This window comes from Protopterus annectens, chromosome 1.part2 (assembly GCF_019279795.1).
Source record: "Protopterus annectens isolate FY-2018-M chromosome 1.part2, PAN1.0, whole genome shotgun sequence".
In the NCBI taxonomy this organism is placed as follows: Eukaryota; Metazoa; Chordata; order Ceratodontiformes; family Protopteridae; genus Protopterus; species Protopterus annectens.
The window spans coordinates 1,020,775,490-1,020,788,959 of record NC_056727.1 but is presented as its reverse complement, the minus strand read 5'-3'; the positions used below and the strand labels follow the sequence as shown (position 1 = coordinate 1,020,788,959).

The 13,470-nt window shown below is 37.3% G+C and overlaps 1 protein-coding gene across 1 annotated transcript in view; it reads left to right on the top strand.

The window, feature by feature from the left end:
* The window catches only part of LOC122792225 (CUB and sushi domain-containing protein 1-like), a 3,080,606-nt gene that overhangs the window by 1,347,015 nt on the left and 1,720,121 nt on the right, over nt 1–13,470 (top strand). Inside the window, exon 22 of the mRNA XM_044059969.1 lies at nt 9,148–9,339. Coding sequence (XP_043915904.1) covers nt 9,148–9,339 — 192 coding nt within the window. The remainder of the gene's footprint in view (nt 1–9,147; nt 9,340–13,470) is intronic.

Sequence of the window (13,470 nt, the reverse complement as noted above, 5' to 3'; positions counted from 1 at the left end):
CCTCATGCACCTCATGCATATGCATGACATGCTGACATCACACAGTTTAACTGCAGCCTCCGTGTAAGAGTTATAACTCTTACACGGAGGCTTCCTGAATCTGGCCCTATGTGTGCTCATCTTTTTATTTCACTAAAAAGGGAAACAGTATTGTTAATTCCAAGAGGACTAGTTGTGTCTGATCTTAACTGACATATCATTTCTTTGTTTAACAACCTAGTCTTCCAGTCAGCCCCACAAACCATAGAGTCTACTTTCTTTAAAATTAAAAAACTTAAAACTCATGAATTTTTCACATTGCAATGAATGTCTTGCCAAAACACTTGTATTGCTCTTCCTATTAATGCTATAAATCTATTAATATATTTTTTTGTTCAAAGTATTTTCTTTCTTACCCATATAAAAAGCTGTATATAAACAGCACCTCACAAAATAAACTCTCTTAGTTGTTTTACAATTAAATCTGCCTGTTTTCCCCATTTATTTAATCTTTACAAAGTGTCATGCCCTTGTTCTGTGTGTGTGTGTACCAGCACTGATTGCAATACCCACATCTATTTGTCTTTGTGTTGTTACCTTCTGTGAGCTTTACCAAGATCTTTTCAAAATTTCTCCTTACCTTGTATATAAAACTCCGGGGTTCTTCTAGCCTCACACAGGGGACATTTAAAATCCGCAAAATTCTTTACCTGCCCTACATTCTTTTTGTACTGAATTTGCTTGATGTGTTATAATCCTACACAAATTATGGTGCCATATCTTTCATTTCTTTGACTGACTCTATTCTCAATGTTTTCATCAACCATCCTGTCTAGATAGCTTCTCTTACAAAACATATTCTTTAATTTCTTAGCTCATTCATGCACCATTCATCTCTCAACATAAGTTGGAAAATCCCTATACACTGAGTTTTTACCAACCCCTTTTTTGATGTAATGGGTGGCTACTGTTACAATAGAGAAAAGAATTATTATATGTTGTGTCCTTTTTTAATGCTCACATCTAAATAATGAATATGATTTTGATTAATAGTCGAGATATTTTTTTAAAAGGTAGTGGTTCCTTCAATGTCTGAAATAAACTCATCAAATTGTGGTAACCCCCCCTTCCATACTATAAAAATATAATCCAAGTAATGAAAATATTTCTCACAATGACTAAACTGTGCCAATTTAAATACCTTTTCCCACCAACATAGTACTGTGTTAAAAAAACAGGGGCACACACTGCCCCCATAGCAATGCCCTGCAATTGTTTAAAGTATTCACCTTCAAAGAAAATAAAATTGTTGGTAAGAATCCTGTCCATAAATTCATATAACAATCTAGTCTCTATATCAGTCAAAACATCATCCTGTGTGATAATTTCATTAAACCATATTAAAACAATTTCATGAGGTACAACAGAAAATAAGTTCTTAACATCTAATTAAAAATGTTCATCATATACTTTCACCCATCTTAACTGATTAATAAAATCTGTAGAGGCTTTTAAAATGTGTCTGTCATCACAAAAAACCCCAAAACAGAACATTTTCAATTTTCTATCAACATCTTTGTCTAATGGTTCTGTAATTGAACCTTTGACCGACACATTGGGTCATAAGGAGGGATTGTTTAAGTCAGACTGGATCTTCTGAATCCTGAAAACCTTGGATATAACAGGGTATTCAACCTTCATACAATGACAACTCTTCCAGGTATAAGTCACTTTTGCTATATGCTGTTGATATTTTATTGATTGAGACTACTTGATATGTGTTAGTGTCTGCCAGTATTGGCTTCATTATACTTCATCCCCAACAACATACCCCCCTTCTTTGTCTTGTTTGATACAACAACATACCCCCTTCTTTATCTTGTTTGATACACCTAACATCCTTGTTGGATATGAAATCTTCTAGGATAGACCTCTCCATACCAGAAAGAATATAAAATGTTTTCCTGATCCTTTGTGCTACTAAAGATCTTATATCTTTCTCTCACATCCTCTCAAAGGCATTTAGAACCAGATGAGTTGGGGGGGGGGGGGGTTAAACATACTTTTCTGTTTATAAACATAAAACTTTCAGTTGTGGTTAAATCCAAGGCACAAACTATGACAATAAAAACAAGAATACATTATTTATTGAAAGTTAAGCACTTTCGTCCATGTTACATAAGGGACTTCTTCAGAACAAAAAAACCTAAACAGCCCAATGTTTATAAGCACAATTAATTAATCACATGTCCCACTATTAACCATTCATTAACTGTCATATTTTGTGACGCAATCTAAAACACACATCCATATAAAAACTCTAGAAGGTTTTGTTTATGAGCTGTGCTGGCTTCCTGGGTCAGCACTATTAGTTTGACTAGTACTTTTTTGTTTAAGTGTTTACTCATGGGAATCAACATCTTTATCATTCCAGAACAAGACCTGCAAATTAAATTTTCTAATAAATATTATTAAATCTTTTAATGTATTAGCAATATCCACTTTGTGTGAACAAATAAATGTAAAATCCTTCACAAATTATGATGAATGGGACTAATATTTAAATCAATAATATTGACAATGTTATAATTATAATATGAAGTAATACTAACAGTACCTGGAATTATCTGTGAAACATTATGTAATTGTTCCATTTCTGTGGCAAATTCCATATTTTATGGTGGTGGTCTTTCTCCCATTTTTTTCACCTGTGATTGTTCATCGTGTTCTTCTGGTGATGTTGTATACTACCCTCATGTCTCATCATGTTCTTGGTAGCTATCCTTTGTGATTGCCTCAGTGGCGGTCATCCCAAATGCTCCAACTCCACCAAATCCCCTCCCATGTTAAAGTTTATCACTGAAGTCACAGTAGATGGTAATCTTAAATTCAACCTGCATATACAAATGCATGAAAGAATTCACCAAAAACTAGGGATGCTTTATAAAGATATAAACTTTCTCATCAATGCAACCAAATCTACACTTGTCACTTCTTACCTCCTCCCCTCTCAACTTTATGTTCCTCCTAGCCAAACTAACCTCCAGGCATCACAAAAAGCAACCCTTGAAGAAAGCCATAATAAAATGGCTAAATCTGCAGCAAATACCAGGTTTAGAACCTTTCTAAAAAGCGAAAGTTGGTTAGAACTACTCCATCAACTCACAATGTCTTACCACCTATAAAATTATCCAGTATTCATCTGCTTGACCAGCACTAAATGCTATTCTGCACAGCTGTGTTCCCACTTGGCCATTGTCATCCAAAGATCCAAAAACTTCCCTCTGTCCACATCAGTAATCATACTGTATAGATAAGCCATGCAACTCCTTAGCTACATCTATCAGGTCAATTGCTTCCCTTTAGTCATTTAAAGCCATTCTTTCTGACTTCCTAGTCAAAATCTGTCTCTGTTCTTACTCAACCCCAGGATCATCTAGATCACTAAATATGGACAAATACCTGCTCCTATCGTATATCTCCTTACTCCTGTTCTTCACTTGCTTCCTAATTTCAATCAATTTCTCTTTTCTGACTCATTATCTAAATATGCTATAACCCTGATTTTTTTTTCTCTCACTTCATATTGCAGTTCCTGTTTGTTTTATACTAACTTACCTTTAATTTCTCTAAACTGGCACAAATTTCTCTAAATATATGATAATTGTTATATAAGTTGTATCAGTTTTTAACTAATGTTGCCTCATTGTGTCCAGTTTGGTATATTTATATAAACTTTACATGTTTAGGTATTATTTTTGAAGCCTGTAAAATTATTGTTCTTAATTTTTTTGCAATACTTTGCAGCTTTTCTCCCTGGCCTTTGCTGAAAATAGGTACCTACTCAAATAAATAAATAAATAAATAACTAAATAATAAGGGGCATTCCAGTTCATCTGGGCAAATACTGCAGCACATTGATCCTCCAGTCTATTCCTATGCATAACACCCTTTTGCAAGAACACCAAGGCAATCTGCATGCATGCATTTTAGTAGGAATCTGTGTTGGCTGGACTGAAAATGAATACCTTCTTAAAGGTCATGAAAGAAATAGAAAATTCCTTCAAGTGCTGATGTAAAGCATCATCCTTCTCAGCATACCCTAAGAGGTCAAACTGGTGCCAGCAGAGATACTAGTTGTATTACCATCTACAGGAAGAGTGGTAGATGGATAATGATACTGAAATTGTATTGGTTTATTTGCACAGCCTAAGGAGACTGGTCATCGCCCTTAGAATTTATTTTTTTTTATTTAGAAGATGAAGACTATACAGTTGCCTACAACTGCCTGTTTTGCTAAAAATGTGATATAGGGAGCATTCAAATCAAATAACATAAAATACCTACTATATATCCCCATAGATAGCTTCTTTTTATGAAAACTGGATGTTACCTTTGACCCTCCAAAACAGTTATGTTCTTATCAGAATAACAATGCACTTGGAGTGTTTGTTCCTTTCAGATAAAAGCCATTCATTTCCAGTGCAGGGACCTTTCCTTTTGACCTCATCACCAACCCCATATTCTTTGTACAGTATATGTCTGTGGTGGCATTGTGTTCTGCCTATGGAGAGTGCAGCTGTTTCCTTCTCTCGCTGACTAGTGCCTCATTGATTTAGACTAGCAGGGTCTGGTTTGCATGAGAGTTGTACTCTTAATCTTAGCCAAAAGGTTGAAAAGGGATTCGGTGTTTGGGAATCATGGTCATTGACAGAAACCAAAATCATTGTCTGAGAGTCATGGTCTTTGACAGGAAACTGAATTCTTTGTCTGGGAATCACAGTCATTGACAGAAAACTGAAGCAGTATTCCTTCAAACAGCTAACTGTCATAAGGTACGTAATGGACTGATCTCTTTGGCATGTTTATCCTTAGAATTCAAAACCTCTTGGAGTTGACTTCTAAGCGTGTATTATTCAATGTGATACATACCTTATTATTCCTAATAGTTCTGTGACATGATCCATTCCAATGGTTATTCTAACCACACTTTTCTTGTGAGTCCTTCATTGGATGTTATTCATCCAAAGATTGTTCTTCCTGCTTCCTTGTGCAGGATACTTTCTTTTTCTTGGAGTATATCTTGTACGTTCAGCAAATAGAGCATTCAAGTTCAGGCAAAGAAAGTGTGTTTATGCATTGTAATGCTGTTCTGTAAGAACACAGCCTGACTGTTGAATGCAGTACACCCTCCCCAACTTCTCCCACACATTTTTCTCACCATCTAAAATGCATTAAGCAAATAACTGTAAATTCAGTCATTCATGGGGTCTCTTAACCTCCACTGTAGTATTCTAATAAAAAAATGGAGAGGGGCAGAGATGGCGTCTCATAAGGAAGACCCAGAAAAATATCTCAGGCCAGAAGGCTACAAGCCTGATAATATTTGGCTCATTGAGATATTGGTAGCAAGGTACAAACCAGGTAGGTCTTACAGCCGGAGTATATTTTCACAGATCCAGCAATGTGGAGACTACATCATAAATTCTTACTCTCAACACTCAATACAGTTTTAGACAATACGAAAAAATGAAAACAAAAGAAGGCAAACTGAGAAAACACAAAAAAGGAAGACCAAACCCACGTACAAACAAACTCCAAAAATTTAATGACGTGAGTGCTTTCGGAAAAACGATCAATGCCTTTCCTTCTTCAGACAAAGTTTCAAGTACATAAATCACATGGTTTTTAAAGAATTTAAAAGTAATTGATTAACTACTAAATTAACAATGTTCCCACATCACTTAATGATGAACTGATGTTAAATTATAAAACAAAAACAACCACCTACAAAAATCTTTGCTTAAAAGGTCAGAACACAATAATACATTCTTTTAAAAAGACCAAATTACTCTGAATTAAATAGATTGTAAAATTACAATATTAAAAATGCTTTAAAAAAGAAAACTTAAAGCAACATTAATGTGTTTTGTAAGGTAAAAATCATTAGATGAAGGTTATACTTCTATAAACTGAAATAACAAACAAAGGGCAACCTCTATCTTTTAAGTGCTAACAATTTAAGTAAACACTTAATAGAAAGCATTTCATTGAGGCCTGGGGGAGTGTATGAAGCTGTCCTAATTTGCCATTTTAACTCCTCCACTTCCAAATTTAGTTGCCAAGGACCCCCTCTTTCATTCTTTAAAACTTGATGCAATACAGTAAACCTGAAATAATGTTCAGGGAATTCACTAACGTGCCTAGCCAAAGCATTGTTGTGATCTTTCTTTTCTACGGCGTAAAGGTGTTCATAAATACGTTTTCTGAGTTTTCTTTCGGTTTTTCCATTGTAGAATGATTTACATTTCTGACAGCAAGCACAGTATACTACCCCCTCAGAGTCACATGAAAAAGACTTTTGTACTCTGTAGCTGGTGTCCCTTATTGCTATTTGCTTGTCCAAGCTCAGAAACCTACATTGTTTGCATCTACCACATTTGGCCATTCTCTTATTCCTATTTGAGTTAGGGATGTTAGAATATTGCAGTAGTGCCTTCAAGTTTTTGCCCCGTCTAAAAGTAATGCTAGGTTTATCCCCTAAGATTTTGAAAAGGGCCGAATCCTCCTGAATGACTGCCCATACACTCCCCCAGGCCTCAATGAAATGCTTTCTATTAAGTGCTTTCTATTCTACCCACGTACAAACAAAAGTGGAGTTTGTTTGTACGTGGATTTGGTCTTCCTTTTTTGTGTTTTCTCAGTTTTAGACTATACGGTTATTTTTCTTGTTTTTCTGGAACCATTCAGGACCTCGAGTATTCATAATAGTTGTCTTTGTTATTTTGTTGAAGCTTTATTTCATAATGTCTAAACTACACAGATATGCATTATTCCTTTGATCTGATTTTTTATTCTTTCAAGGAAAAGAGTTAGCCTGATGTATGCAGCCCTACCTTCAATAAAGCTATATTCTGTCTTATCATATAGTTTTTTTTTTTTTTTTTTTAGAGGAAACTACAACACTCCAAAAGTTTTTCTCTTGCCTGCTTGTTGAGATGAAAGGGCCTGTGGTTATTAAAAAAAAATATGCATGAGTCATACTGACCCATACTAAAAACATATAATGTATATAGCATACTTGTAGTATTGCCTAAACACAATTTTTAGCAGGACAGAAATGATTAAAAGACAAATAATTTTTATTATAATAAACAAAGCTTTATTAGACAATACACTATTACACTTTTATATCAGGCAAGCATTAATTTTAATCTCAAACAAGCTGTACTTTTATGTCAGGCAAACATTAATATAAAGTAAAAGGGGAAGGAAAAAAGTTAATACATCACAGATAAAGTAAGAAACTTCATCCTAGACCGCACTTTGACTGGGAAGCCTTGTTATAGTCAGGCAGGAGACTCTATCGGAAAAATCCTGGACAGTGCTTCCACTCCACAGGTGAGGCTTCAACCAACTGACAGGAAGTCACAATTTTTATACCCTAGCTGTTTACCAGTTTTCCTGGAAACTTCACCTTTAGGGATCAACAAAGACTTTCCAGAACAGACTAGAGATGTTGACCACCCATCCCAGAAGGTTCAGTCAAGCCTGCTAACCGCTATGACTCTACAATTTCACTTGAGAAAAATATAAAAGAATGTAATAAACAAGTACCTTATCAGACTTCTAGAAATGTGAAAGGATATAATAAACAGGTGTCTTTTAGTCACGTAGACTAATACACAGGTGTCTTATCATACTGCTAGAAATGTAAAAGTATAATAAACAAGTGTCTTTCAGTCAAATAGACTAGATGATAAACAAGTTTTGAAATAGTTTTGCTTCATAGAAAATAACTAAATTAACCCTTTCACTCAGTTCTCTATACTGAGGCAAAAGTCAATCTCCCATTCACTCAAGGTAAAAGCCTTTCATATCACATTTGTATCACACTTGTAAAGCAAAATTTAGAAAATAATGCCATTGCTGCATGTAACAGAATTTAAAGAGCTTGCATTTTGCTGAACTATGTTGAAGTCTGAAAAAAATATGATGACAAAACATTCCAGTAGACGTTTGTGATGCAAAGTCATTGGATTACAGATGAACAATGTTAATTTGAACCGTTATTTGGAGTTCATTGTCAGGAGCTTCATGCCTTTTGCCGCAGTTTGAAAGTCAGAATATTTGCTTTGAGTCTAGTTCGAGTGCGTTGACATTGCGATCTTCATGATGTCATTGCGATCTTCATGATGTCATTGCAGTCTTCATGATGCCGTTAAAATGTGATGAAGAATAGACAGTGGGTATTCCTTCACAAAAGTTATTTCTTCTTGCTTTAGAAGGGATGGCTAAATGGCTGTTAACGTCCATTGCCACTAAATGATGGCTGGCTCAAATAGCCTAAGGAGTATGGTCATGTATAGACAGTACAAGCAAATACAGACACAGCATTTCTACTGGGAGAGTAAAAAGAACAGCCATTTACATCTTACAAAACATGCACTGTATAACTCCTTATAGTATTAAGCCATTCTGACATGGATCACTCATTATCTGCTCAATGAAGACATCTTTTAGAAAGATATATGAATCATTAGGTGGTGACCACTTTGAAATAGTTATATTGATAAATAATTGTGTAAAAGATTAAAAAAATAAATAAATAAAACAGAAGCTGTAGAGTTGCACTAATCCAAGGTGGTTTCAGAGTGAAAACTCTTCTGTTATAATCGTCAAATAATTAACACTTGTCACTGTCCGCATAGGAAAATAAAGGTAATTATTTCTGATGTGTGCCATTTTTTTAAGGGTATTGGGAAGAACAATACTTTGGAAAATGGGTGAAGTAGCTAGTAATGACATGAACATAACAATTGGTAATGTCTAACTCATGCAATCTATAGAGAATGGTCACATAACAGGATATGCATGTATACATGTTGCCCTTGTAAAAAGTAAAATTATTTGCTCCTTTGAAGTGAAGTGGTTTATCTTCAAATCTGGTTTGCTTTTTTCTTTATAACCATCAAGAGATGTGCTGATCTAGCGTATTCCTGAATATTTTTGCCATTTGACTCCAGATTTTCACAACAATGATCTTTGTTTTGTAAAGTGAGCTATTGATATAGTGTACTCTGTAATGTATTCTTAAGAACTTGGGAATGGGTACTTTTTATTATGGTATCATATAAAATCAAGTTTAACCTTGACAGATGTTTTCAGTTTCAACAGCTACATCCTGCAATGACCCTGGAATTCCTATGAATGGCACCCGGAGTGGCAGCAGTAGGAATGCTGGAGATTCCATTGTGTTTCAGTGCGATCCAGGATATGTGCTAAAGGGAGAGGACAGAATCATCTGTGTACAGATAGAGAACAGATTCTTCTGGAATCCAGACCCCCCAAACTGTATCGGTAAGGGTATTTCCTTTCTCTGTTTTTTAATCAGTTAATAGTAAGTGTAATTTACAGCTGACAATACTTTTTCCACTATCTGTTAGCCCATTCATAATTACAAACTGAGAATCTCAACTAATTGTGTTGCAGTAATTATGTAGTAGATTACCAATATGCATTTGATGGTTCCGGATGTTTTAAGAGTTTATAATACTATTACCATTTTTTAATTTTAGGTATCTACTTCAGTTTAGGGACCTATTTTATACGGGTGTCAGTCCAGTAACTGTATTTGTTACATTTTTTCACACACATATATTTTTGAGAGTGTTATGGTGATGTAACGGTGTCAGTATAATACTGACCACAGTGGTCACTCATTGAAATCACATACTACCACTTGCCTACCTTACAGTGATGTAAGGGTATTAGTATAATACTGATCACAGTGGTCACTCATTTAAATCACACACAACCACTTGCTGTGTTCTATCCATGCTGATGTTATTTAAATGAAGGTAGCAGTCCTTTTAGCTACTTCAGAACACGTTTCATAGCAGATGTTAAATTACCCAGTCATATCTGTGTCACTGGAGGGTACTTACTTGTTAACATTAGCTGTTCCCATACTTATTTACATATTTATGCACTAACCTATTTGCAAGACTGCACAGGCCATTGTGTTCACAGGATAAAATTTAATAAGTTTACTTCTGTTACCACATATTGAATGTTGTATTCCACAGACCACTGATAATTAGGATATAAAATTCCATTAAGGTAATGTAATGAAATGCATTGCTTTCTCTAACACAGAATTGTGCTTATTACTTTTGTTCAACAATGTGTCTAGTTCATTTTTCACTTAGTATTGTCCTATGTAGCCTATGTTTCTTAAAATAAAATGAGTACTTCAAGGAGAAGAATACCTACCTTATACTAAAACCTGTCTTCCTGTATTAGGGTATCCAGCCCTTGTGGCAAATCCAGACATTCCACCCTTAACAGGTTAGTCGTAGAGCACAATGCTCCCTTCGGTATGTACCTGACCAGGCATATGCTGCAACTAGAGCAATGCCAGAGGTTCCTTACAAAGAGAATACAAGGCTCAACAAACCTCCTTATGTGGAGCACCTTAAAGACCTTTCTGTCTAGTCAGTCTCCTATAAATTGCTAAGGGGTCATTTGTGCCTGATTTACAAGGCATCTGTAAACTCCACACTTATGAGTCTCCTGCATATCCGTAAGTCAAACAGTATCTGAAATACAAGGTCTAGGGACCTGAAATTTGTCTGAGACTTAAACAGAAAATGCTGGAGAGACAGATATGTGTTCCATAGACTGCCCCTCCTATAGAACAGGCTTCCCAGCTATGTGAAAATGGGTTTGTCTATTACCCAGTTTAAATGCAAACAAGACCAGTGGATGGGGAATAGGAAATTTACCTCAGGCCTGGTACCCATATCCATTATGGACAGAAGTAGCTTATAAATGCCTGACCCTCAATGTCCAATTTGGATACAGGATCATAGGAGGTTACTAGGCTAATGGCCCTGAGGCCCTTACAAGCCTAGCCAAGAGTTTATCCCCAAAAAAAGAAACCTCAGTCAGCATCAGTTGCCCCTGGGACAGATTTATGGTTTCCCATCCACTCATCAAGGTTGCATTTGAAGAGGGTCAGTGAGGTACTGTGTTTGACATGTATGGGAAGTCTTTTCCAGAGATGGGGCATCCTCTTGGAGACAAACCTGTCTCTCCAGCAGGTTTTGATGATGTTGCATATTACATTTATTGAGCAGGTAATGAGCAAGGAGTTAGACTTACGGATATGGAGCATCTCTAGTAGGGCAGGGTCTGATATTGCCTTGTAAGCGAGACACAGATCACCTCTAAGCAATCTATATGATACTGAGTACAGTGATAGTGATTTAAGCCTGTCCACATAAGATAGGTGTTGGAGGCCATGGGTTCTACGTGTGTGGTATTTCTGTAGCCTTTCCAGTTGGTGCAGGTGTTTGGAGAGGTACATACCAAACGGGGCATTATACTCAATCTTAGGTCTAATAAGGGAGGAGTACAGAGAGGTAATAACCTCCTTTTTTCTGGATAAAATCCCTTTACTTATAAGATGAACCAAATAAAAGGCTTTTCTGACAACTGCTGACACATGATGGTCAAATGTGAGATTGTTGTCAACCTGAATACCCATGTCTCTCACCACAGGTTGTGTGCTTAGGGGGTTGCTGCTGATGTAGTAATCAGTAGGGGATGTGTTTTTGCTTAATGGTATAATGATACTTTTTTGCATTTAACTTAAGGCCATGACTTTGGCACCAGTTATTTGTAGCTGGGAGATCCTCTTGCAGTATGTTAACATCGACTGGGGAGTCAGTGGCAGCAGGCAACTTACAGTCATCCGCAAACTTGGTCAGCTACAGGCCCTTTGTCTTTTCCCTGACCTCTGAGAAGTATATGCCAAACAGTAGGGGTCTCAGGATAGATCCCTGGGGAACACCACTAGTGACAGGTCTGCTGTCAGAGGTGGCAGCACCTATTTTGACCTTGTGGGTCCTATCTCTGAGCCAGTTGGCCACCCATCTGACTAGATAGGGATTACCACCAAGTTGTGTTAGCTTTTCGATGATGCCCGACTGGGGGATTGTGTCAAAGGCCTTGGCCAGATCAAGGTAAGGTGTATATACAGACTTTTCCTCATCCAGGGCCTTGGTGAGAGTCTCAAAGGTTCAATAGACAAGATCTGCCCATTGACAAATCCTAATTGGGTGAGGCCGAGTACTTGGAGATTGCCAATGTCTTTGTTTATGAGATCCATAATAATACACTCCATGAATTTACAGATCAGACTTGTCAAGCTGATGGGGCGGTAGTTTCATGGGTCAGTAGTAGCAGCACCTTTGTGCAAAGGGATGACAATGGCAGTTCTCCACTCTGCTGGAATAAAGCCTGTAGTTAGGCTGTGGTTGAATAGGTTGCTCAATGGTGAAGCTAGTTCTTGCTGGAGATGGTGCAGAATACAACCTGGGATGCTATCAGGTCCCATGGAAGCTGTGTTCGTTGCCTTGGATAGGGCCTTTAACACTTGATCTACAGAGATGTGAGGTGTGGGACAAGTATTGGGGATGTCAACTGGTCCTTTTGGGGGCGATAAGGGGGTGAAGTTTATGCTGAACCTATCAGTCAGCAAGTTGACTAAGTTAGCAGGATCAGTGCAAGTGGTACCATTAAGTACTAGTTTGGAACAAACTTGGCCTTTGCCATGGAGGTTCCTAACATAACTGAAGAAGGACTTGTGGATTCCCTTTGTTTTGGAGGCTAGTTTCAACTCATAATTGGCTTTGGAGGTTTTCACTAGTGATCTAATTTGCTTGTTGAGGCAGAGGAGGAAGTTTTTCTGATTTGGAATTTGTTTCCTTTTTACCCTTGGACAACAGTTTCTTCCTTTTGTTGTAAAGCCTGTTGATAGAGGATGTCCACCAGACAGGTTTGTGTTTCCTTGAGGAGCAGACTTTACTTTTGTTGGGTATGGCTGAGTCCATGCAGTTGTACAGGTACTTGTATACTGCACTGGCATACTGTTCAACATAGCTGTCTGCATCATCAGAGGGTGGTGGTGGTGTGAAACTGCTGATACCCTCCCTTAGAAGGGTGTAGTCAGCTTTTGAGAAGTTTTTTAGCCTGGTTTTGGCTGGGAAGGGGTTGCGTGGGATAGAAACTTTGAATGAGACAGACTGATGATCTGATCTCACCAGGAAAGAGCATACTATGGGAGTGGTGTAGTGGTTGCCCATGTCGGTGAGAACCAAGTCCAGAATTTTATCTCCCCTTGTGGGGAATAAGACCAGCTGATCTAGTGCATTAGAAATTATGAAGTCAATCAATCATTGGGTGAGTGCATTAGTGCAGGAATAGTTCACCCAGTCTATGGTGGGGTAGTTGAAGTCACTAAGGTTCAGGGTGTTAAGGGGTACCTTGATGGAGTCAAGTTGGTCCCGGTAGAAGGTGTGGGTGTCCTGAGACATGGAGGGGGGTCTGTAGCTGGCTATAACTTGGATGGGTGTTTTGCTAACTGTCAGTTGCACCTGGAGTAATTCCAGTGCATCATGTTGGTAAACCAGTCTGGAGGTGGAC